Here is a 24,937-nt window from a genome sequence, read left to right as displayed (position 1 = left end):
AGAAAAATGACTCACTGTGACTAACTGACTTTTCTCAATCAGAATTCTGTCTAGTGCATTTTTAAAAGATCTTTGTCAAGGAGATTTAGTGAGAAGCTAGGCTGAACTTCTTCCTCTTATTCCTCCATCTTGATTCCTATTCTAATCCTATACAATTAGGAGGGGACCAGTGCTGGGGCTGGTGTTTTACAGGAAGGGCGAGGTGACTGGTGAATAGTTATTGTCTTCACTAAACAGTACTCTTTGTCATGAGGGTGGCACCTTGAATGTGTCCGGACATCTCATCTTCCACCAACTTCAGGAAAAAAAAAAGTATGAAAATAAGGGGTGTGATATCAACTTAGAAAAAACTAGAAGGATTGCACGTTTGAGGAGGAGGATGTGACCGTTAACTCCAGTGGCTCCCAGTTTTCTCAAGATTAAAGTACAAACTGCTTTGTTTGGCATTTAATGCTCTTCACAACCTAGATCCAGTCTAACTTCTGAGGCTTATCGAGAATTATTCTCTTTCACGGTAGCCAAATTGACCTACCTACTTCCCCATAGATGACATGCCATTCCCTATCTCTGTCCCATGCTGTCTGTCTCCCATGCCTGGAATTCACTAACTCCTTACATCCATTTAGAATTCTTAACTTCCTCGAGGCTCAACTCAAGTGTCCACAATCTATATCAGCCTTTTTCTGATTCTCCCACACTGCTAATGACCCCCACTTACTCTGTATTTACTTTATGTGTGTGTGTACACATACACGCACACACATACATATATTTTGCGATTGCTTTTATATGTACTTTTATGTGTTTCCCCCACAGAATATGAGCTCCTTGAGGGTAGGGACAGTTTCATTTTTATTTTTGAATTCCCAGTGCTTGGCATGGCACCTAACACATAATCCACGCCTAATGAATAATTGTTGAATGAATTACTCGTGTTTATATCTGCACTAAAGTGCAGATTTGAAAAAAAAAGATGGGGAAGAAGCTTTCCTCATAGTAACCCTGTAAGGTAAGTGGCACAACTATTATAAAAATGAAGGAATAAACCAAGGCTCACAAAGCTTAAGTGAATTGCCAGGGTAACCCCTGGCACAGTGACTAAGTGGCATAGTCAGGATTTAAATCCAGTTTTCTCCCGACAACCAGCTGAGCATCCTTATCACCGTGTAATATGGCTTCTTTGTCACAGAATATAAGCCTCTTGAGGGTGGGAGGTGTTTTCTTGCTTTGAATTTCCAACACCAAGCACATAGTGGGTGCTTAATAAATGCTTTTTCATTGACAGGACACATTTTTTTCTAGGGAATAGAAGAGCTTAGACATTTTATAACTCGCTAGTACAGGCATACCATGGAGATATTTCCAGTTAGGTTCCAGACCACTGTAATAAAGCAAATATTGCAATGGAGAGAGTCACAGGAATTTTTTGGTTTCCCAATGCATATGAGTTATTTTTACACTATACTGTAATCTATTAAGTATGCAGTAGTATTATGTCTAAAAAATGTATATACCTTAATTAAAAAAAATACTTTGTTGCTGAAAAAAATACTAACTATCATCTGAGCCTTCAGTGAGTGGTAATCTTTTTTGCTGGTACAGGGTCTTGCTTCAGCATTGATGGCTGCTGACTCAATAGGGTGGTAGCTGCTGAAGTTTAGGGTGTCTATAGCAATTTCTTAAAATGAGACGACAATGAAGTTTGCTGCATTGATTGACTCTTTCTTTCACTTGAACACTTAGAGAGGCCATTGTAAGGTTATTAACTGGCCTAATTTCAAAATTGTTGCTTCTCAGGAAATAGGGAAGCCCGAGGAGAAGGAAAGAGCAGCAGGTTGGTGGAGTGGTCAGAACACGATATTTATCTATTAAATTCACCATCTGGCTCTAAAATAATTATAAAAGTAACATCAAAGATCACTGATCACAGATCACTGTAACATAATAACAATGAAAAATTTGAAACATTGTGAGAATTACCAAAATGTGACACAGAGACATGATGTAAGCACATGCTGTTGGAAAAATGCTTGACGCAGGGTTGCCACAAACCTTTGATTTGTAAAAAGCATAATATTTGCAAAGCACGATAAAAGGAGGTATGCATGTATCTCACCCCCTCCCCTCCCCTCCCCTTGTAGGGATAGGAACTGGACCTGCAATTCTACTTATATGGAACTTCCAGGTGAGGAAACTCCCTCCATGAATGCAAGTCAGTGCCCTCTCTCCAACTTTCAGTGTTAGAGACTTGCCTAGAATATCGAGAGGTTACGTGACTTGCTCAGGATCACATAGCCAGCACAAGTCAGAGGTGGGTAGGACCTAATCTAGCTCTTCTCAGTTCCAAGGCTAGCAGTGTCCACTATGCCACGTTGCCTCTCACATCCTTTGTGGATAGTAAATAGTACTGCCACATAGAATGGATTTTGATATGAGATCTCCAGTAGCTTAGGAAAAGGACAGATATAGATTCATCCAGAACACATGACCAAAAATGGCAGGAAATCTTTCTCTCCTTGCTGGTTTTCCCGAATGACAATTGACAGAGACTGTAAATCTCGGGATGCAGAGCATAAGGATGGTGACAATATTTCCCAAACACCAAATCAGGACAAGCTATCTCTCATACAGGGTATACTGGGAAATCCCAGCTGTAGTCTCAAATCATGGGTTATGATGATCTGTGCCCTCAAAGAGCTTTCAATCCAGGTGAAGATCCTACAGAGTAGTATGGGGATCAGTGTCCAGTGGTGGTGTACTCCATGAGGTCTGTAGGTGGACAGAGGAGGAAAGGCTATTTTCAGTTGGTATACTCCTGTCCAAGACCCAGGCCACCATTCTCTTCTCCCCTCCCCAATTTAGTGCTTAACTGGGGCTTGTCCTGGTTGAGTCTTTGTGCTTCTCCCTCCCCTAGTAGAAAAAATAATGGGTTAGGAGTGAGAAGATCTGGGGTTAAAATCTCAGTTTTGCTGTTCACTCCTGTGTGACCATTTGGGACCTCAACTTCCTAATCTATGGAATAAGAGAGATAGACTTGAAGGCATCTAACGTCCTTTCCAGCTCTAATTTCTGTGGTCCCCTCTATTTAGAGCCCTCCAGATGTCTGTGTAGGCTGTCTCTGTCCCTGTAGATTCCCAAGGCTAGGGTGGTGGGGAGGGGCAGAGAACATTCTCCTGACATCTCTCTGTAAAGCAGTCCTCATACCTCACACTGTTTGAATGCTTTGCACACAGTAGGCTCTCAATTAAAGTTGGCTGAATTGAAATTTAATTGAATTATTAAGTGAGAAAAGCCATCACTGGGGTGGGGTGATACTATCTCTTCTATACTTATTCCTATTCCACGCCATCCAGGAGGCCCTGTCCAGGGCCAGATGGAAAAGGGTCAGCTGGAATTGACCTCCCACTGGTCTTCCTTCTGCCTCATTCCACCAGGACCTCAGCCCTTCCAAGGCTATCTTCTTAACCATTATCTCCCCAAGCCCCCAGGCTAAGCCTGCTGCTTTTCCTGCTGTCAGATCTGTGAATGGATATACCCTGCTGGTGAGGATCCATTAGGAACAGAGATGGAGAGGGGTGGATGGTGGGAATTATTCTCTGGGTAGGTGTGGGGAAATGACCAAGTGCATTGAGAATTCTAGCTTTGCCCTGAAGATAACTTTTGTCTATTCCTTAGTCTCTGTAGCGGGGAGTGACAGGGTGGAAATCTCACCATATTCCAATAGTTGTATTTCTGAGAGACAGCATAGTATAGTGTATATGACACTGGACCCAGAGTCAGGAAAACTTGGGTTCAAATCCTGTCTTAAACATTTATTAGCTGTCTAACCCTGGGCAAGAGACGTAGTCTCTCTTTACCTAGGTTTCTCTATCTGTAAAAAAAGGGGTTAGGATCAATGGCCTCTAAAGCCTACTCCAGCTCTAAAATGATGGTTCTATGATGTTAAGATCCTTGGGTGGGCTTGGTCCTGGTCCTCTCTTTCAAAGACTACTCTTCCCTCTTGCTCTCCCTTTATTTTCATTTTTTTCTCCCTTCTATCCTCCATACCCAAGGAACAGGGAGGTGGAGATGCTGGCTACAGTTGAAGCTGCTAATGCAGCCTTGGAAACAAATGGAAGGTATGATTGTAGACCATGCCTGTAGTTGAAGAGAGGGGAGAAAATCACAGTGTCTTTGAGGATGATTAGCTGTTTTCCTGGAAAAAAAGTTACCACTCTCTTTTCCAGCTCCCTATCACCTGCCTCAGTAAAGCCACCATTCTGACTCTGATGATTTTTCTGCTTAGCTGGTTATTGTCTCCTTGGGAAGCAGGAGGGTAGTTTCCCTTCCCTGTCTTTTCCTCACCTTTTCTCTGGTTGCAGTTCCCTCTGGAAACAGCAGGGGGTACAAGAGAGACGGGTCCACTCAGTTGCCTGAGATGATGTGGGGAGGAGAGTGGCGATGCAGAGCCGGGGCTCAGATGGCCTTAGGTGTCCCCATTCCAGCTCCCACAGGACCCCACTTGCCTCCTCCCTCCACAGCCCCATAAATCTGCTCAGCAGCTGTCTCTTCCCTAAATCCCCAGTCCAGCCCCTTTCTGTAGATTAGCTCTAGGAGCTGAGCTGAGACAAGGGCATTTCTGCCCCTGCCTCCATCCAGCAACCTTCAGACTGCTCAAGCTAGGGACACTGTTTTAGGATGGAGGTTCTTAGGAGGAAAGAGTGGGGGAGGGTATCCCTTCAGAGGAATGGGAGTGCCTGTACTTTGCATATGACAAGCCTAATAAAAATGTACTCAATGAGTAAATGGAGGGAGTGAATGAAGGAATGCATGAATGTTTTAAGCAATAGGAGGGAAGAGGTAGGAAAGATGACCATTTTACGATACGGGGAATATGTCCTGAGGAATGAGGGGTGTCTGTCCTTGGACAATAGGGTAATTGTCTTTAGAAACGGGGAGTGTGTCCTGGGGAACAGAAGATATCCTAGGTAATGGAGTTTTATCCTTGGAAAAGGAGGTTCTGAGAAATGGGGTAGTCTGTTCAAGGAAAAGGAGGGGTATATCCCTGAAGAATAAGGAGGTTGTCTTGGGGACTGGGAAGTATGTCCTAAGGAATATTAAAGAGGGTCTGTCCTTAGAGAATAGAGAGGTTGTCCTGGGAAATGGTAAGGGTTATGTCCCCCCTCCCCCAAAAAGAAAGGATTTGTTTTAGGGAATGAGTGTCCTAGGGGACGGAGGGGGGGGGGAGGAGTATATCATTAAAGAATGGAAGAGTTGTTCTAGGGAGGGGCCTCTTAGGGAATAGGGGTATATTTTTGGAGAATGGGAAGTTGTCCTGTAAGAGGAGGTGGGGGGGGGTGTAGGGGAAATCTGTCTTAGGAGTGAAGGCATAAATACCGGGAAAAGTGGGGCAATCGGTCCTAGCAAATGGCAGGATATCTTTCAGGGGGTGGAGCTGTTCTAGGTAATTGAGGAATATATCCTAAGAAATTGGAGGAGTGGGTCCTAGGGAATAATGAAGGGGATGTTCTGTCCTGGGGAATGAATGAGAAAGGGGAAAGGGGAAATGTGGAATCTAAGACATTCAAATGTGGTTTCCAAGGTGGAGGTGGAGGCATAGTCACAGGAAGGGGGCAGGGATAGTGTCCAGTCTCTAGCCAACCTCTATGTTGGCAGAAAGCAGATGGGGAGGAGATGGATGAGGTTTGACTGCTAGTAACCTCACTACTGCAGCAGCAGCAGCAGCAGCAGCAGCTTCCTTCTCCTCCCTGTTAGCTCAGCGCTGTGTGACAGGTGGAAGACTTAAAGACATAGCATCATGTGCCTCGGGGTTGGCTAACCTACTTACCCTGGAGAAGATGCCATGGTAGGATGGTAGGGACAAGTGGGGACTGTGAGGAGATGCCCTAGAAGAAGGCCAAACAGGGTGAAATCCCTGCATGTGTGCTCATACATCTTGCAGCACATGCGTGTGAAGGCATGTTCAGGAGACACGGGAAGCTTCGAAATGGGAAAGTCACATGAACTATCAAGGTCTTTGTGAGGGAATGCACATTCATGTCCCCATTGTCGTGTCAGTGCTTGGCTGATGGGAAGAAGTGTTTCTCCAACTGAGCAAGGAGGAGTAAGTGCCTATGCCTGTTTGCAGGCAGGCATGTGCTTGTGTTCCTCATGTTTGTGTACAACCTTGAAAGTTCCAGGTCCCTCCCCAAGAAACTGCCCCTCCTCTTTTTTCTTACCCTAAGGCTCTGGCTGGGGAGTGTGTGTTGAGGGGGGGAAGGGTGGACAGAAATTTGGAGACTGAGGGAATGTATTAAAAGTTCATTAGAAAGTGACCTCCCCTTGTCCCATCTCTTCCTGACACTTAATATTAGTGGCTCCTGGGAGGGAGTCTCTCCAGGGGCGAAGAGATATTGAGTGAAGGTTGGGAGCTAAGGGCAAAGGAAGGAGCGGGGCGTCAGACAGGTGCGAAGGATGTTTAGAATGGTACAGAAACACTGTTCCCCATTGTCTTCCTTGCACTGCAGGACCCCTATCCTTTGAGACGTCTTGTTCCCGGCTCTCTTAGCTATCTCTTTCTTCCCTGCCCCTCAGTTCTCCCCCGAGCCCTTTGTTCACAACTCCTCGCCACTCACGTCCCCCACTTTACCTGCTCCGTTATTTTCCTTCTCATGCTCGCTCCCCCCTTCCCCCCCGCCAGTTGCGGGGCTGCGCCGCCCCTTTAAGAGCGGCAGGGCCAGGCAGCAGCCGGGAGGAGAGCGCAGCCACCGGGCCGGCCGGCTCCCGAGGAGGCAGAGGAGTGGACGGGCTCCAGGCAGAGGGGTTGCGCAGCTGACCCAGAGCTGGGGCGTCTACCCCTCCCCCCTTCCATTCCCCTCAAACCTGGGGCCGGGGCCCTCCCCACATCTCGGCTCCGCCCCGGCCCCGCCCAGCCCGGGCCGCCGGACCCGGAGCCTGGACAGCTGTATTGCAACCAGAGGCAGGTAAGGGGGGCAGCGGCGAAGACCCCTTTGCAGTCTTGGTTGGGGGTGGGGAACGCCTCATTCCTCTCATCCTATCGGGCCTCCTTTCAGGAGTCCCCGGGGCGCGTCAAGGTGACTGGGTGTGTGAAAAGAAATGTGGGGGGCTGTGTTTGTTAGTCCAATGGCTTGTAGGGGGCACAGGCGTCCCAGTCCGAGCGCCTACCTCTAGGGAGGCCCGCCGCAGCGCACTGGAACAGGGCTCTGGAGGAGCTGGACTGGCCATGGGTCCTATTTCCCCAGGGGGATGAAGGAGGCCTCCTTGGCCCTGGGGATGCTCGATCTCCCCCACACCCTTCCCTCTCTGGATCCCCTCCTATCACTCGTCCCTTGTTGCCCCTCCCATTGTCCTCCCTTCTGGATTCTAACCCTCCTCCCTCCTCTCTAGGGCTGGGGCTGCTGGCCAGAGTCCTGCCGGGTAAGGAGATTAGAGCTTCAGAGAAGAGGGAGAGGAGAGGGCCTGCATGGGCTAGGGGCAGAATAGGATGGTCGGCGGGCACGGATGAAGGGGCTAGAATTTGATGGCCAGTAAAAGGGAATATCTCGAGGTATGCATTAAGAGATCAGCATTAAGAGGCAGATGGGTAATGTTGAATAGCCTGGACCGGATTTCTGAGAAGGTAGGGCTGGGGAAATGGTATGGGGGACATACTTAAGGGAGACCTTGAGGAAGAACAGGAATGGAGTGGGACACGAGAAAGCAGGAATTGTCGGGAGATGAGATGAGGGATCTAGGTAGACAACTGTATGATAAGGCAAGACACAGAGAGCAAGTTGCGGGGAGGCGGGGTGGAGCAGTGTTAGAGATGGAAAAAGGACCCAGGGCTGGGAGTGATGTTAAACAAGTCCCCCTCAGCTCCCTGGTTCCCTGCAGGGCAGAGTGATGGAGGAGAAGGCACTGGAGGTGGGCAGCTGTGGGCTGGGGCCAGGGGCTGTGGCAGTGGCCCTAGAGGATATGGCCGGGCGCCCTGGCCCCACAGAGCCCCCCCTACTGACCACACACCTGAAGAAAGTGGAGAACCACATCACAGAAGCCCAGCGCTTCTCTCATCTTCCAAAGCGCTCTGCAGTTGACGTAGAATTCGTCGAGCTGTCCTACTCTGTTCGGGAGGGACCCTGCTGGCGCAAGAGGGGTATGGAATGATCACTACCTCCGTTCCTGACTTCTCTGTCCCCTTATTTTGCTCTTTTCCTTCCTCTCCGGTGGGTAGTATCTGCATACCATGCCCTCTACCTCTTACCTGGTCATTGATGTTTTTTGCCTTCTACATGGGCATCGTGTCCTCTGTCCTCTGAGGGGTCACCGATAACTTATAAAATCATGTTCTCTAAAAGTTGGAAAGATTTTCAGAAGTCATCTAATCCCATTTCCTATCAGCTTCATGAATCTCTGAAACAGTATTGGGGGCAGACAAGGTAGCTTGTAGTGGAAAGAGCGCTAGATTTGGAAACAGAGAATCTGGCTTTGAATCAGAGCTTGATGTATGACTCTTCCCTGGGTAACTTTAGGCAAGTCATTTGTCCTGAATCTCAGGTGTGAAACCTAGGAGTTCACTTCAAAGATCTCTAAGGTCCTGGCCCCCTATAAATTTTGTGATACACTTTGTAATATCCCTGATAAGTAGTCAACCACCTGAAATTGTAGTCTTTCTAGAGATAAGGCACTCACTACTTCCTCCCATTTGCTTGCCACCTGACTACCTACATCCTCTTCTTATTAGTTGTCCTGATCTAGTAGTCTCTTCAATATGTCAAGAATCTGGAGTCTATAAAGAATCACAGGAAGCTATCTCTGCCGAGGTCCTCTGGTCGTTGGACACAAGGATCCTAAACTTGCAAAATATTCTCACATCTAATATGAGCTTAGGCAAACCACCTCTCTGTGAACCAGAAAGACCCTGTTCTAAATCTATGATCCCTGACCACAATCTATTATAATACTATCTGGCACTTATGTAGTGTTTTAAAGTTTCTGAAGTATTGTATACATGTATACATATGTATTAGTTTAAGCCTCAATAACAAGAAAATTTTATATGAGATCAGGGGAGTGAAAAGCTTTTTAGTCATTTTAGGGAAGAGAATAAAGGAAGACTTCCTGGAGGAAGTAGTATTTGAATTAGAATTTAAAGGATAGGAAGAAATTAAACTGTTGAAGAGAGATAGAGAGACACGCCAGGCATAGAAAACAACTTGAGAAAACCATATAATTGTGAGAGTGAAGTGCTGTTCTGGGGCAAGGGTGGCAGAAAGTTACCCAGTTTGGCTGGAGGGCAAAGATATCTAAGATAAGATAAGGTAGGGTAGTGCCAGGTGGAGCAGTGCCTTGAATGCCAGGCAAAGGCCTTTTAACTTAAATTGGTAGGCAATATGGAATTACCAAAGACGTTTGGGCAGTGGGATACTAGAAAGGAGAGTAGAGGGAAAGGATTAATTCCATCGTAGCAATGAGGAAGAAGTGTTCCAAAGAGATTAAATAACTAGCTTAAAGTAGAACTGGGACCTATAACAAACACATCTTCTGATCACCAGCCCATATCCTTTGCATTGTATTATCTTGGTACTCTTCTAGCACAGAACCAGGCCAGTGGTAGAAAAGGTGATTCTCATTCTTTTCCCTGGTCAAAATCTGGAGCTGTCTGGGCTGGTCTCAGTGGAGGTGTCAAGGTAGGTGAAGGATGATTTGGGGACTGGGAACTGAATGTCCTTAGCTCAGTAAAGCCTTGCTGTCCCTCCTCTGCCCCAGGCAACATGAGCTGAGAATAGGGAAGCTAGGTTTCCCAAAACCAGGGTGGAGACTGGGAGGGTGAATTGTTCTCTTGGATTTGAGAGGCTAGACTGAAACACTTCTGAGTTAGTCTGAGTCGGGCTTTGAGCAACTCCCTTTAGTATCCCATCTCTTTTTTGCACACATGTACTCCTGGGAACTTGAAATAGGACAGGGGCTGGAGCTGAATGGGAACTCGAGCATCAATGTGATTCCAGGGTATACAGCCAGCTTTCAGTAAAATGGTAAAATAGGGAAAACTTTTGAAGAATTCCCCCTCTCTCCCTATTTTATGAAAAAAATTAATTACTCTTTTGGCTTGAATACAGACCACACTCCTAATACGAAATCTCTTTGAAAGTAAAATCACATACATGCATATGTATATTTTTTGGTTACCGGTTAATTTTATGTGAGCCAGATTTTTTTGGTGGGAGGAAGAGAGGAGTAGGAAGATAAGAAGACAGGCTATAGTGTCCTAAAACTCTTAGTGTAGGTTGAAGCTTTAATAATTTCATAAGTATAAATGCAAACTTAGAAACTTAGAAAAACATCGCTTGCAAGTTTAATTATTAATTTTTTTACATTGATTTAATTTTGTGAATTTTGAGTAATAAATTTTTAATTTTAATTTTAACAAGACAGGTCATTATGCATGGGGACAGTTTTTGGATGATAACTTCTCAGACTGATGCATTGGCAGAGGAAGTCCTCTTGCTTGGCTGCCTTGGTCAGCTGATCTATCTCCATTAGATTTTTTCTTGTGGAATCATATAAAAACTGTCACATGCCTCAAAATCTCATTCTTTGGTTATGATTACAATGATTACAACACTATGATTACAAATGCAATCCTTCCTGTCACTGAACAGCAGCTAGTTAATGTTTTTACAAAGTTAGAAAACTGAGTAATGTATATATAGCACAAGATAGTGATTATGTTTAATAAGAAACACCCATATTTTAAACATTTAAATAATTTTTCAGATGTGTGTGTATTTTTTAAGCATTTATACTTCTGAAGTTATTATAGTACCATTATTTTTTAGGACACCCTATATTTGGGCCTGAGACAGCATTGAGTTCAAATCCTGCTGCTGACTCATGTTAGCAAGCCATGCCATGACCTTTCACCAATCTCCAGGCGAGTCTCTGGATGGTTACACAAACGCAGTTTCCACACCGGAAGTTCCCAAATCTGATGAAATCCCAGGTGGGATTTCCACGTCTGTCCTTCCTCTGCCACCCTCCACCTATGCTCACTCCTTTTCACCTCTGCTATCTTTTGGTCTGACTCCCTCCTTCCTTCTTTTCTTCTCCTCCTTCATTTCTTACACTAGAGAATGGAAGAGAAAAAGAAGTTTCAAGGTAGTGTGAGCATTATGTTCCCATTATACAGGTGAGGAAACCGAGGCTCAGAAAGTTAACATGATCTAGTGCTTGAAGAGATCTTAAGGATGGAATCATAGGTTTTAGAGATGGAAGGGACTTGAGGTAATTTAGTCTAACCTCTTCACTTGACAGGTGGAGAGTATGAGGCCCAGAGAAAGAGGTTAGAAAATTTGCCCAAGAAAATAGTAGAGGTAAGATTCGAACCCAGGTTTTTTGACTCCAAGTCCAGTGACCTTCCCATTACAGCAAGAAGTCATTTGTCCAAGGTCACCTAGTTAGTCGATAGTGACTTAAGCATAGCTTTCGTGGCTCTGAGGGGGTTGGATTAGGTGGTCTCTAAGGTACTATTCCTGTTCTATTAGTCTATGACTTCAGTGTCTTCCCCGCCCCCCACCCCCTGCTCCTGAAAATATGCTTGCTGCCACTCTTCATTTCATTGAACTTAACCTCCTGGGGAGTTCAAGCCAATTTAGAAACTGGGAGAACCAAGGGATGGAAGGTGAATTACCTTCACCCCTCAACTTCCTCCTTCCCTTAAAGTGACGATAAAAGGCAGGTCACTTCCTGAATAGTTTTTTGATGATGGAAACATAGGGTTAGGACTGATGACCTTCCTCAGGCTACCTGTGGCATCTTGGGTGAATCACAAACCTTTCCCAGCCTTGATTGTGACATCTGCAGCTAGGTAGATCTCTTTGTGATTCTGTGAATTGCAGGATCAAAGAGCTGGAGAAGGTTCTATGTTCACAAAGAACCCACAGGGTCCATAGCATTTCTCAAGGGTGGGTGGATGGGTGGGTGGGGGAGAGCACTGGGAAGGGAGGAATTAAAAGCAGGGTCCCTGTACAACTGCTGTGGGTCAGGTGTGTGAGCCAGCCATCAAGGGTCTCTGGCTAAGGTTTTCCATCCAACTTCATAGTAAGTGGGCTGGATGGTGCCATAGGAGAGAGGAAGTTGGGGGGAAGACAATGATAGTTACTAGGACCAGTATAGGTGTCTCTGTCCCCTTCAGGTATCTTGGGTTAAGTCTGTAGGGAGCTGGCTTTATGCCAGGCCTTGAAGAAAGGGAGGCTTTTCCAGATGGAGGGGAGAGTTAGAAGCAACTCCTTGGAGCAAAGGAGAGAGATAACTCATGCCCACAGAGAAGTCAAGATCTTACCCTTTACTTACTACTCTCCCTTCCTCTTTCCAGAAAGTGTGTTTCAGGACACTATACCTTAGATGTCCTGACTTCGGGTATAGTTATCTTAGACTAGGTAGAGAAAAGAGAGGAATTTTTTTGTTATGGGGTACTTCTTTTGTCCCCAGCTGCTGATGATAACCACAATAATTTTATACAATACCTTAAGACTTACAGAAAGCACTTTCCTCACAACAATCCTGTGAGGCAGGTAGTACAAGTAATATATTCCCATCTTATAGATGAGGAAACTGAGTCTCAGAGAAGTTCAATAACTTTCCTCAAATTACAGACCTGGTGGAAGTATAATGACCAAGCCTGGCACTGAAGAAGAGATGAGGAAATGCAACTCCTGCTTCTTTGCAGAGGGGGCTGTTGGATGTATTATGGAGACATGCTGTCAGACTCAGATGATGTATTGATTTGTTTCACTGAACTGTTTTTTTCCCCTCTTTTAAAAATTCTTTGTTATAATGGATTATTCATACTTCATATGGGAGGGGGAAGAACGTAATAGGAAATTTAAGTTATGTGAAAACAAAAGCTATCAATACATAAAAAAAGATCCCTGAGCTAGTATGTGATCAAATCAGGAGAGCTTTTCTGTTTCCAGATCTGGAATTCTGCTGCTTCAGTTGTTTTAGTTTATCTGACTCTTCATGATACCGTTTGGGGTTTTCTTAGCAAAGATACTGGAATGCTTTGCCATTTCTTCTCCAGCTCATTTCATAGATGAGGAACTGAGGCAAACAGGGTTAAGTGACTTGCCCAGGGTCACACAGTTGGTAAGTGTCTGAGGCCAGATTTGAACTGAGGAAGATGGATCTTCTTGACTTCAGGCCTAGCACTCTATCCATTGCACCACCTAGCTGCCCCTCTGCTACTAGACCATGTAGTCAAAACAATCAACTCCTTCATCTTTGCCCAAGGTCCCTCCTGAAAAAGGCACTGAACTGCTTGGGAGATTGGGGTGTCTCTGTTCCCTGATGGCCTCTCCCTCCTCCTCACCTCAGGTTATAAGACCCTTCTCAAGTGTTTGTCTGGCAAGTTCTGTCGAAAGGAGCTGATTGGCATCATGGGACCCTCGGGGGCTGGGAAGTCCACATTCATGAACATCCTTGCCGGGTATAGGTGAGGATGGGGTTGTGTATATATATAGGTGCTCTGATGGAATTGGGTGGAATGAGGCAGTTTAGGACTGGGGCTTAGGCGGAGAGTCTGGTGGATAGGAGAGTTCATGGCAGAGTTCTTTGGGAAGGAATAGGGGTGGTTGGAGTTTTTCAGAGATGGGTAGCCTAGAGCTTTGAGGATATTCTAGCCTGTGATGCCCCTTACATACTACTTCTGCAGGGAGTCTGGCATGAAGGGACAGATCTTGGTGAATGGGCGACCTCGGGAGCTGCGGACCTTCCGCAAGATGTCATGTTACATCATGCAAGATGATATGCTGCTTCCTCATCTCACCGTGTTAGAGGCCATGATGGTGAGGGTCCACCCCCACTCTAGGTATTGAGGTACTGGCATGACTTCTCTCTCCCAACAGTTTTTTTGGGTTTCATAGGTATAACAATGATACACTCCATCAAGCTATTAAGCAAGTACCTGCTGTGTATAAAGGAAGATCATGCTATGTGTATGGAAGAAGGATGCAAACATAGATGAGATATAGCTACTACCCTCAAAGAACTTAGATTTAGTGGGGGGTAATGGACATTAGATACTTCATCACCCTTATTCCCCTTCAAGGTTGATAGGCACCATGGACCTTCCAACCCTAGGACGCTCTGGTAAAGTCTCCTCTTCTTCCTGTCCCTCTGACTAAATGAAGGGGTGGGCTGAGGTGGTGTTCATGGGGCTGTCAGGTTACAGTACCCACACCACTGACCAGCAACTATTTTGGGGCCCAGGTCTCTGCCAACCTGAAGTTGAATGAAAAACAGGAGGTGAAGAAGGAGCTGGTGAGTGGAGGAAGAAGCTGGTCAGAGGTCCCCTTCCTATGTGAGCTGGGCCAGTGGGACTGAGGGGGCAGGGTAGCCCCTGAGGGAAGGGAGAAATGGCTCTGGAGCTGGCTCAGTTAGGGCAGGTTGGAGGTGGTCCCCAGGTGGAGTCAGTCCCCTGCTGAGGTCCTTTTAGGGCAGAGAAATGGCAGGAAGGCTGATGGGCTTCTGGAAGCCCTTTAGGTTGATGTGGGGTGGGCTTTGGCCAGGTGACCGAGATTCTGACGGCTTTGGGGCTGATGTCCTGTTCCAACACGAGGACAGCTATGCTCTCCGGGGGTCAGAGGAAGCGACTGGCAATTGCTTTGGAGCTTGTCAACAACCCACCAGTCATGTTCTTTGATGAGCCTACCAGGTATTCTTCTCCTCAGGCTAACCTTTCCCTCAATAGCATCCCCCCATACCAAATAGAGCTGTTGAGAGACCCAGAGCCTTTGCTTTCCAAGACCATCTCAGAAGAGCGAGGGAGCTGGGCTCTGTGCTTTCTGACATCTCAGTGGGCTAAAGGGAGGATACAGTAGGGTTGGGGGGTGGGGGGGTGTAGAATTAGGTTGTAAGCTCCTTCAGGGCAGGGACTTAGCACAGTGCCCAGCACATAGTAGGCACTTAATCAATGTTGATTGAATTGAATTGGATAGGGGTTAGGGTGAGAACCTTTCCTCCCCATTCTAGATCCATTCCCCTCATTTGAGTTCTCCATATCCCTAATATTCTCTCATCTTTTTCTCTTTCTCTATTCTCCTACTTCCCTTACTCTGTCCCTGACTCACTCTCTCTTTCTCCCCCTTTCTCTCCCCCCTCCCCTTCTCTTTTTCTCTCCCCCTTTCTCTCTTTCTCTCTCTCCCCCTTTCTCTTTCTGTCCCTCTTTCTCTTTCTCTGTCTCTCTCTCTTTCTCTCTCTCTCTTTCTGGGCAGTGGGCTGGATAGTGCCTCCTGCTTCCAGGTTGTATCACTAATGAAGTCCTTGGCTCAGGGGGGCCGTACCATCATCTGCACCATCCACCAGCCCAGTGCCAAGCTCTTTGAGATGTTTGACAAGGTTGGCTATCATTTTTGTCTGTCCTTCTGGATAGAGAGGATAGGGTTGAGGAAACCCATTAGTGTCTACTGTATCCAAGCCCAGGGATAACAGGGAGCAGGGAGGTCTGCTGGGTATAAGATGTCTGTCTAGGTGTGGTCCCTGGTAGGAATAGTGGTCCCGACATGGTGCTAGGGTATAGTGGGGGGTGCCAATATCACCAGCTGACACCTTTTTCATTTCACCTCAATTCTTACCTCCAGCTCTACATCCTGAGCCAGGGTCAGTGCATCTTCAAGGGTATGGTCACCAACCTGATCCCTTACCTGAAGGGGCTGGGCCTACATTGTCCCACCTACCACAATCCAGCTGATTTCAGTGAGTGGAAGTGCATTACTGCTAGTGTGACTTTAGGCTGGGGCCCTGGTGACCATGTGGGCAGAGCCTCCTTGGGGGGAGGGGTTGGGGTCTTGAGTTGTCTTCTTTGCCTGTGTTGGGCAGTAATTACACATGATAGGCATGCAGTCAGTCCCCTGATGGAGGGCTGGTTTTGTCCTGGAGAGACTGGCACCTGAGCACCTTGTTTTCTCTTCTGCAGTCATTGAAGTAGCATCAGGAGAGTATGGGGACCTGAATCCAATGCTGTTCCGGGCAGTACAGAATGGGTTGTGTACTGTGGCAGAGAAAAAGGACAGTGCAGAGAAAAACCACGTCCAATCCCCGTGCCCTTCTTGTCCTCCAGTGAGTGAAAGAGAGAATGCAGGGTATATTTGTGGAGATTGGGGATAAGAGTTGGGGAGAAGTGGCCAGGGTGAAGAGTGATGGCAAGAGTACTGCTATGTGATGGGTCAAAAGTTAGTTCCCATCTCTGAGTTTTAGTTGCTTCATCTAGAAAATTAAGAATTAGGATCGATGACTTTTAATGTCATTTCTAGTTTTAAATCCAGCAATCTTGGGATCTTTCCCCTTGCCAAGGATCCTGCCTCTGGGGATGGAGTGCCAGGATGCCAATGGGTTCTGTCTTGTGCCCTAGCTGGCCTCATGAGAAGTTTGGAAGGTCCTTGCTTGCTGGGCTAGGTGGTGTTGGGCATCCTTCCCAGTGGCTTCCATTTCCTGTGACCTTGAATTGTGACCTTTCTCCTGCTCAGGAAGTGGACCCCATCGAGAGTCACACGTTTGCCACTAATACGTTCACCCAGTTCTGCATCCTCTTCAAGAGAACCTTCTTGTCCATCCTTAGAGACACAGTAAGATACTGTAATGGGGATCCTGGAAACTCCCAATAGCCTTAGACCCTGCCATCTGTCATGGGAATGGAGGAAAAAAAGAAAGGGGTTTCTGGCCTGAGCCTCACTGCCTACAGCAGGAGTTTCCTGAGGGAAACGAGGGCTCTTAGTTAATGTGGGCAGCGTAGAGTTTGTCTTGTGGCCTCCCCCAAACTGCCTTCTCCTGACTCCCACCCTGGGCGTTATCATTTCTCCTCTGGTACTGGTCCTCACTCCAGGACCTCGATGTGTTTCCTCCAAACAGAGCTCCCTGATCTATCTCCCTAGTACTGACCACTCTCTACCTACCAGGTTCTGACCCACCTTCGATTCATGTCCCACGTGGTAATTGGTGTACTCATCGGTCTCCTTTACCTGCACATTGGAAACGATGCCAGCAAAGTCTTCAACAACACGGGCTGCCTCTTTTTCTCCATGCTCTTCCTCATGTTTGCTGCCCTTATGCCTACAGTTCTTACCTGTGAGTCCTTAGCACCTGGTGTACCTTGGAGGGAAGGGGAGGGGTGAGGAATGAATGGGTACTGGGCTCATTAATGAAATGGCGAGACTGGGCTGGGGGGAGCACTTGAGCATTGGTCCCAAACTTCAGGCAGGCTGAAGAACTGTGGGGGAGGGAGATTAGGACAGATATTTTATGGGGGGATGGAGAGGGGAATCTTCCAACCCTATGGTCCCAGTAATAGACCCTTCAGGCGGCAGCAGAAGGTTTGTGTTGGGGAGAATAATAGGATGGGACCAAGTTATAGAAGACTTTGAATGCCTTCTCTTTTTTTCCTGCCCCAGTTCCCCTAGAAATGGCTGTCTTTATGCGGGAACATCTCAACTACTGGTATAGCCTCAAAGCTTATTACTTGGCCAAGACTATGGCTGATGTGCCCTTCCAGGTGAGCTTATCAATCAAGGACTCAATCAACAGGCATTGTTGAGTACCTACTATGCGCTTAATCATGGGATTCAAACTAATGAATGCAATACAGTAACTAACAATCTCAAGAAGTGTATGGAAAGGGCAGAATGCATAGAGAGAGAGAGGGTCCTGTGGGCTAGGGTCATGGGGAAGGTGGGGCTTGAAGATAGGTGAGACCCAGAGGAGGGGTAGAAGGAGGGTATTTCAGGCAAGGGAAAGTCCCAGAGGTGAGCCTGTACCATAGCATAGTGGAGAGAGCCCTGGGTCTGAACCCCCTACCCTTACTAGCTGTGGAACCCTGATCAAATCATTTCCCTTCTCTGGGCTAGGTAAGAATAGTAATAGCTGTCATTCGTATAGCGCTTTAAGGTTGGTGAAGTGCTTTATGTATATGTTAACTTGTTTGATCTGCTCACCCTGGGGAGCTGGGTGGAGGAGAAGGGTAGTCAAAGGCAGACAGACAGAGAGAAGCGTTTAAGACTCTACTATCGGGTTCATCTTCCTCATCTGTAGAATGAGGGAGGTGGACGAGGAAATGTTAGAAGGCCTGTCCTGGGAAGAGCCATTTGAGCCTCATGGCCCTCTGTGTCCCATGAGAGAGCTAAAGACCAAGACAAGAGGAGGTCTAGTCTCAAGGGGAAGGGAGGAGACCTACTGCTCACACAGCAGCCCCTCTCTCCAGCCTTCTTCTTGTTCCCACCAGGTGATTTGCCCGATGGCTTATTGTAGCATTGTATACTGGATGACCAGCCAGCCAGCTGAAGCCTCCCGATTCCTGCTCTTCTCTGCTCTGGCCACAGCCACTGCCCTGGTAGCTCAGTCCCTAGGGCTATTGATTGGGGCTGCATCCAACTCCCTACAGGTGGGTGGAAGTGGGAGAAAAGGGAAGGAGAGAATAGGTATGTGTCTGGGGTAGGGGCATAGCAAGAAAGGAAGCAAGGAAGGAAAGAATGAAAGAGGAAGGGAGGGAGGGAAGAAGGGAGGGAAGGTTAGGGAAGGAAGGGAAGAGAAGAAGGAAAGAAAAAAACAGAAAAAAGAAGAAAGAGAAAAGGTGAGGGAGGGAAAGGAAAGGAAGGGCAGAAAGGAAAGAAAGAAAGAGAGAAAGAAAGAAAGGAAGAAAGGGAAAGAGAGAAAGGAAGAAAGAAAGAAAGGAAGAAAGAAAGAAAGAAAGAAAGAAAGAAAGAAAGAAAGAAAGAAAGAAAGAAAGAAAGAAAGAAAGGAAGAAAGAAAGAAAGAAAGGGAGGAAGAAAAGGAGGGAGGGTCAGAGAAGGAAGAAAGGAAGGAAAGAAGGAAAGAGAATTTATTTAGGGTTTATTATCTACCAGGCACTTTGCTAAGACCACAAATACAAAAAGAAAGACAGTCCCTACCCTCAAGATGCTTACATCCTATTAGAAGACAACACATAATGTCCCAAGGGAATGAATTGGGGGGCTGGCTATAGAAGCAGAGGCATCCCAAAGGAGTAAAGGATGTGTATTATGTACTTGCATCCGTGCAGACTGTATGTGTGACTGGTGCAAGCATGGTCCCAAGTCACCTTTCATTCCTTCCTGCCCATCCCCCCTCCCATTCTCAGGTGGCCACCTTTGTGGGCCCGGTAACTGCTATCCCTGTCCTCCTCTTCTCTGGCTTCTTCGTTAGCTTCAAAACCATCCCCACCTACCTGCAATGGAGTTCCTACCTCTCCTATGTCAGGTAAGTAGTGCCAGGATTGTTTCCGTCTTCATCAGCTCCCAGACAATCAGGATTCAGGGGCTTGAGATCTTCCTCATCCTAGGCTGTGTTAGGACCTACCCTCTTTCCCTCCCAGTCCCCTGGCATACAGGCCCCACCTTTCTAGCTTCCCAGGCTTTGTAAGTCTTCCTGAAGACAAGCCCATTCCTAGCCTACCTCCTCAGGGCACATGTTCTGGGGACCAACTTGCATTCTAGTGCTGTGTCTGGGGACGGGATATGCTCCACCCATGATGAGGAGCAGGGACTAGCAACTGTTTCTGCTGTTTCTGCTGTGTCCAGGTATGGCTTTGAGGGTGTGATTCTGACCATCTATGGCATGGAGCGGGGGGACCTTGATTGCTCTGAGAATTCCTCAGGATGCCCGTTCCAGAAACCTGAGAGCATCCTCCACCAACTGGATGTAGAGGACGCCAAGCTCTACATGGACTTCCTGGTCCTGGGCATCTTCTTCCTGGCCCTGAGGCTGCTGGCATACCTTGTGCTCCGCTACCGGGTGAAGTCGGAGAGATAGAGCTCCCCACTTCCTACCAACCACAGCAGGAAGCCCTGTTCTCCTTCTCTAGCCCACCTTCCAGCCCATTGGGACTGTTTTAACCTCAGAGACTTGGGAACTGGTTGCCGGTGCAGCCAGCCTGCTCCCCCACCCCCCACCCCTGTCGATGTCGATCTACTCCATGGATTTCCGGGTCCTCCTGGAGGATGGGAGGCTCTAAACCTCCTCCCTCAGTCCTATCACCTCCTGTGTTTTGATGCAGTTTGTGGCTTCCTTCTCACCTCTTCCTCAACACCTGCATGCAAAGGACATTTGTTGGGCTACGATAGCTCCCTTCCCCCCTCCCTCCAATTCTACTTCCCCTGCCCTGCTCAGAGCCCTCTTTTTCTCCCACTGTCTGCCTGGGGGCGGCGGGGGTGGGGGGAGCCAACCTGAGTTTCACCTCTAGAAACTCCCCCTTACAACTGACCAAAGTGCCCCTCCCCTCCCCAGGGGGCCCCCACCACACAAGTGTTTGTAAATTGGGCTGTGAAGGGTTGTTATAGTACCCAGGGCTGGTCCCTGGCTGGGTTCCCTGGAAAGTCCCATTATGAAATTGAGCAGGGGGAGACTCTGGTAGTCATAACCCCCACCCCCAACTCTAGGCTGCTGGAACAATCTCTTGAGGCAGAGGCTGGAAATTCTGTCCTTGGCTGACCCTCTCAGACCCCAGGGAAGGTAAGGCCTGGGGTCTTAAGGTGCCCCATCCCTCCTGTCCATCTCCGTTTGGTGGGGGGATGGTGCACAATGGCACCTTAGCAATAATGCCCACGTTTCTTTCACCCACATTGGAACTGGAGAATGCACTTTATTTTGGGAGATGGAGGGGTGGGGAGAGGCTGAGGGGATGACCTTGATCCTGCCCTCCTACAGCCCTATGGGCCAGGCCTTCCCATCCCCTCTCCAGACTCAGGCACACACCTGCAATCATCACTTGGCCCTGGGAGAGGGGCCCTGTGGAGGGTTAGGTGGATGTGACCTTCCAAAAGCTCTGGGGAAGTAGGGTTTCTGCTCAGGATCATCTTGAGGATCTGTGTGGGTAACTCCTCTCCAGTCTTCTTTCCCTCCACAAAGCCAGGGGCAAACACAGGGCACTCCCTCCACCTGTATTTCAGGACCTGGCAAAAGCACAGGCAGCTGGCACAAGTTGGCCTTGGTCAGCTCCACCAGAATCCCTTTTTCCCATGCCCTAGGGCATGCCTCCCTGGGGCTGGCACCCCCTACACACACCCCTTCCCTTTCCTCTTGGCTGCTTGGTTCAATCTTCTGACCGCCTCTCCTGCCCTCCTCCCAACCAGCCAAGGCTGCCCCTGGGCACAAGAGCACCACCACACAGGGCTAGAGTGACAGACATACCTAGAGCATTTCTGGGTTCCCTGATGGGGGTCCAGGACCCCTTGCTGCTGAGCTCGCTGGTCTGGGTGCTGTGGCTGGTTCCTATCCACCCTCTCCCACCCCCCACAGACCCACAGTCTCCTATCATAAGGAGATGCCAGTGTATTTGGGGGATTTCACTCATTATTAATAAAACCTATATTTATACGGTACTTTGGCTGTGTATGTATCTGGCAGTTGCGGTCAGAGGGTCTCTGAAGCAGCTGGTGTGTGTCAGTCAGGTTTATGTTTGCCTGCGTGCCTGAGAGTCCATTTGTAAATACTGCACATAGTTAAGGGTAAATGTATATGTCATCCCTGCGGAGGTGGAGGTGATGGGTCTGTGTTGGTGTGTGTCAGTTCTATGTCCATTGCCTATTCTTTGCCTGTTGTGTGCATGTGGAGGCCTGCCTTAGCCTTCACTGCTCCTGGTACTTGAATTCTGTGGGCTCTGTGGTAGCTGTCTGCAAGCATATGGATGGAGGGGCTGGGTGGTGGTGGGGGTAAGTCCTGCAGAATGGGAAGTCCTGGGGAATGAGCCTAGTCACTATGCTGCAAGGGGAGGCTTAGACCACAGTAGTGGGGGGAACATGATTGGGAACAGCTTCCCCATGCTCCTAAGTCCCTAAAAAATTCTTCCCCTGACCATAACGACAAGGCTTAGAAAGCCAGATACATGGACATTTAATGAATCCATCAGGCCCTGGAGTACTGCGATTATGAATCCACAGATAGAGTGCCTAAATGGCACCACTGATCCTGGGCAGGGTCAGACCAAAGAGGGTCACTCTATTCCCCCAGCCTTTCCATCCTGGCAAGTTTCTGTGTAGATTGGATGATATGACTAGCATGAAACCGTGGCAGAGGTGTGGGAGTAGGTAACCATCCAAGGTACTCTGAGTATGCCAGGACAAAAATGAGAAACCTAGCCTAGATCTAAGTCATTTTCTAGGCCAAGGTGGGGGTGGGGGTGGGGGGAGAGAATCCTTCAGCTTAAAAGAATAGATTGACTTCATACATGTGGTATGTGTGTGTTCAGGGTGGGGGGGGGGTGTAGTTCTCATACTAGGCTGCGGCATAAAGAATGGCTCTCGGGGCGCCACCTCTTCTGGGTAGTACTGCCAAGTGATATAGATAAGTATATATTTTCAGTTCAATCCAACATTTATTAAAGAACTACATGTAAAACACCATCTTGTATACTGGAGTTACAGATCTTAGAAAAAAAGTGATGGTTCCTGCCCTTATGGAGCTTGTTTTTCCAAAATAAGGGGTCCTGGGAGCCCACCTCTCTATAATGCCTCCAGAGGTAGTACCACCGGGCAGCTGGATTGGGGGGTGTGCTCTGATCTCATAGAGCTTCTGTTCACAGCTCCCCACTCCAAATGATCATACCTGAAGGAGGTGAGAGCCCAGCTTTGAGGCAGCAATGCCTTTCATGGACCATCTCCCCAAGCAGCTGGCTAAGTTCCTGCTGGGTCCTGCTGCTCGGGAAAAGGGATAAAAGGAGCACAGTCTCCTTTAGGGTGAGCCTTGATTCTCCAGCTCTTGAAGGAGCTTTTGTTCGTGGATCAGGCAGAAGAGGAGCTCCCATTCCTGCACAGGGTGACCCCCTGTCTTGGTACCTCATCAACCCAGTCTTCTTTCCCCTTACAGAATTACCAGGGGCATTTGTGGGATTTGATACTTCATAAGTAAAGCCTCTTTGACATGTTACTCAACATATGGATGGGTATGCAACTGGGTGTCTCTGGTGTGTATGGCTGCTAAAGTCAGTGAGGTGACCTCTGGAACACTTGTTAAGAGAGGGTCTGGCAGGTGTGCAACATTTGAGTATTAATGTACGGTATGTATACACCACAGGTGACTACCGTGTGCATATTGTGTGTAGGCGTACATGCTGAGCATCTGTGTTATGGGCTACATAGGATTGTTTGGGGGATGAACTTATGATTTCATTGTCATCAGTCAGTCAACAAGTATTTATTTATTGGCAATCAGGGTTAAATGACTTGCCCAGGGTCACACAGCTAGTATATGTCTGAGGCCAGCTTTGGACTCCTGGGCCAGTGTTCTATCCACTGTACCACCTGGCTGCCCCTCAACAAGTATTTATTTAAGAACCTACTATGCACTAGGCACTGTGCTAAGCCCTGGGGTTTCCGAAGAAGACAAAAACAGCCCTTGCACTCTACCAAAACCTGTCAGTAGCTGCTCCATAACTTAAAGAGTTCCCAAAGGTACCAAGCGGTTGAATGACTTGTCCAGGGGCCACTCAACCAATAAATGCCAGAGATGAGATCAAATTATTATTAGAAATATTATTCTGACAGCTTCGTAAAGGCTGGTTTTCAAAGAAGATAGACTGGTTGCAGAAATACCAGCTAGGGGACTGTGTGTTGCACAAATGGGTGGATTATATTTCTATTTAGATCAAATGACTTAATTTATGTAAAAGGCTTTGCAAACCTTAACCCCAAACATCGATGTCAACTACTGTTATTTATTGTATGTAGGGGTCCTTGAGCTGGATATTGCCTAACATTCATTCTGTGCCTCTTCTCTCTCAGTAATCTTGGTCATTCCCATCACTTCAGTGATCACCTTCAGAGACAATTTGAATCTCTCTTTGGCACTGACCTCTCTTTGAAGTTCCATACTTGGATCTCAAACTGCTTACGTGACATTTCCCGTTCCCATCGGCCCCTCAAACTCAGCAGGGCTAAAAACCCAAGCCTTCTACGTTTCCCCTCAAGACTGCCCCTAATGGCAATATTGCTCCACCATTCATTAAATCCCCCCATCTTTGAATCTCTGCGGCTATCTGGACTTCTTCCCCTCCTCACCAACCTTCAGTTCTAAGATTTCTCGATACACAAAATCTCTCTTGTCTGTGCCCTCTTCTCTACTCCCATTGTCCCAGCACAGGCTCTGATTAGGAACCTCCAGAACGATTGTAAAAACTTCCTAACCACTTTTCCTGCCTCCTCTTTGTTTCCATTGCTTCCAGGCTAAGCTTCCTCATGAATGGATTTGGCCAGGTCCTTCCTCTGCTCAAAAACCTTTAGTGACTCCCTATTGTTCAATGGGAGGAGTGGCAGCTCACGTGGGATGACTTTTAAGGAGCACCAGCTAGTTTTCCTAATTAAAAAATTCCACACCTCGCCTCACCTCCCCCCCACCCCCCATTGTGCCTTGAACTCAGTTCAATTCAATTCAATCTGCTAAATGCTACCGTGCTAAATGCTAAAATATACACTGTGCTCCGCTCTGGGGATGTTCCACTATTAGAAATTATTTTCTTTGGGGTGTTTGCCTTGCTACCCTCTTAAAAATGTAAATTGCTCACATTTTTAGAGGCTTTAAGGTTTACCAAAGCATTTTTCTTCTACTACTCCTTTGAGGTAGGTAATGCAAGTAGTAGTATACTATTTTTACGATTGAGGAAACAGCCTCAGAAAGGTTAAGTAGTCAGTCCAGAGTGAAACAACTAGTAAGTGTCAGAACTGGAATTCGAGAACTCTTTGTACTGCAAAACGGGAGGGATGACACATTAAATAAATTCTCCTTGGGAAGGGCTGCTAGAGCGGAGGGCCATGAGTTCCTGATAGAGCAGGACCCTGAAAGCGCAGAGATGGCATGCCTAAGGCAAACAACCTCTTTCACAATTGAGGGCTGGCTGGTTCTAGGAGGTTTTCTGGCATTGCATAGCTCTTCGGTGAGTGAGTGTGAGTGTGTAAGTATAGAT

At 47.4% G+C, this 24,937-nt stretch overlaps 1 protein-coding gene across 3 annotated transcripts; it reads left to right on the top strand.

Annotated features, from left to right (window-relative positions):
- The first annotated feature begins 6,689 nt into the window (after positions 1-6,689).
- ABCG4 (ATP binding cassette subfamily G member 4) lies at positions 6,690-21,362 on the top strand. Of its 3 annotated transcripts, none has more exons than XM_036742437.1 (15): positions 6,690-6,962; positions 7,387-8,131; positions 13,351-13,468; positions 13,688-13,820; positions 14,245-14,295; positions 14,544-14,689; positions 15,249-15,372; positions 15,615-15,729; positions 15,950-16,092; positions 16,500-16,598; positions 16,929-17,097; positions 17,421-17,521; positions 18,248-18,406; positions 19,124-19,242; positions 19,563-21,362. In XM_036742437.1, exons 2-15 carry the CDS (start codon positions 7,882-7,884, stop codon positions 19,792-19,794), a joined length of 1,959 nt encoding a protein of 652 aa, XP_036598332.1. In that variant the 5' UTR covers positions 6,690-6,962; positions 7,387-7,881; the 3' UTR covers positions 19,795-21,362. The 3 variants fall into 3 exon arrangements, with proteins under 3 accessions (XP_036598332.1, XP_036598333.1, XP_036598331.1); XM_036742438.1 differs by lacking the exon at positions 6,690-6,962 and having other exon boundaries at positions 7,393-7,416; positions 7,878-8,131; XM_036742436.1 differs by lacking the exon at positions 6,690-6,962 and having other exon boundaries at positions 7,586-7,618; positions 7,873-8,131.
- The last annotated feature ends 3,575 nt before the right edge of the window (positions 21,363-24,937 follow it).

The sequence above is a fragment of the Trichosurus vulpecula genome, chromosome 2 (genome assembly GCF_011100635.1).
Source record: "Trichosurus vulpecula isolate mTriVul1 chromosome 2, mTriVul1.pri, whole genome shotgun sequence".
Lineage (NCBI taxonomy): Eukaryota > Metazoa > Chordata > Mammalia > Diprotodontia > Phalangeridae > Trichosurus > Trichosurus vulpecula.
The sequence above is the reverse complement of the archived record's forward strand: the minus strand, read 5'-3'. Positions and strand labels throughout refer to the sequence as shown.

What these genes read in the sequence shown, in the direction of transcription:
- ABCG4 (XM_036742436.1), top strand. Translation starts at nt 7,586, where the DNA reads ATGTTGAATAGCCTGGACCGGATTTCTGAGAAG. An exon ending in TCTTTGAGATGTTTGACAAG is followed by an intron (nt 15,373 to 15,614) that starts GTTGGCTATCAT and finishes TCTTACCTCCAG; the next exon opens with CTCTACATCCTGAGCCAGGG. An exon ending in TATGCCTACAGTTCTTACCT is followed by an intron (nt 17,098 to 17,420) that starts GTGAGTCCTTAG and finishes TTCCTGCCCCAG; the next exon opens with TTCCCCTAGAAATGGCTGTC.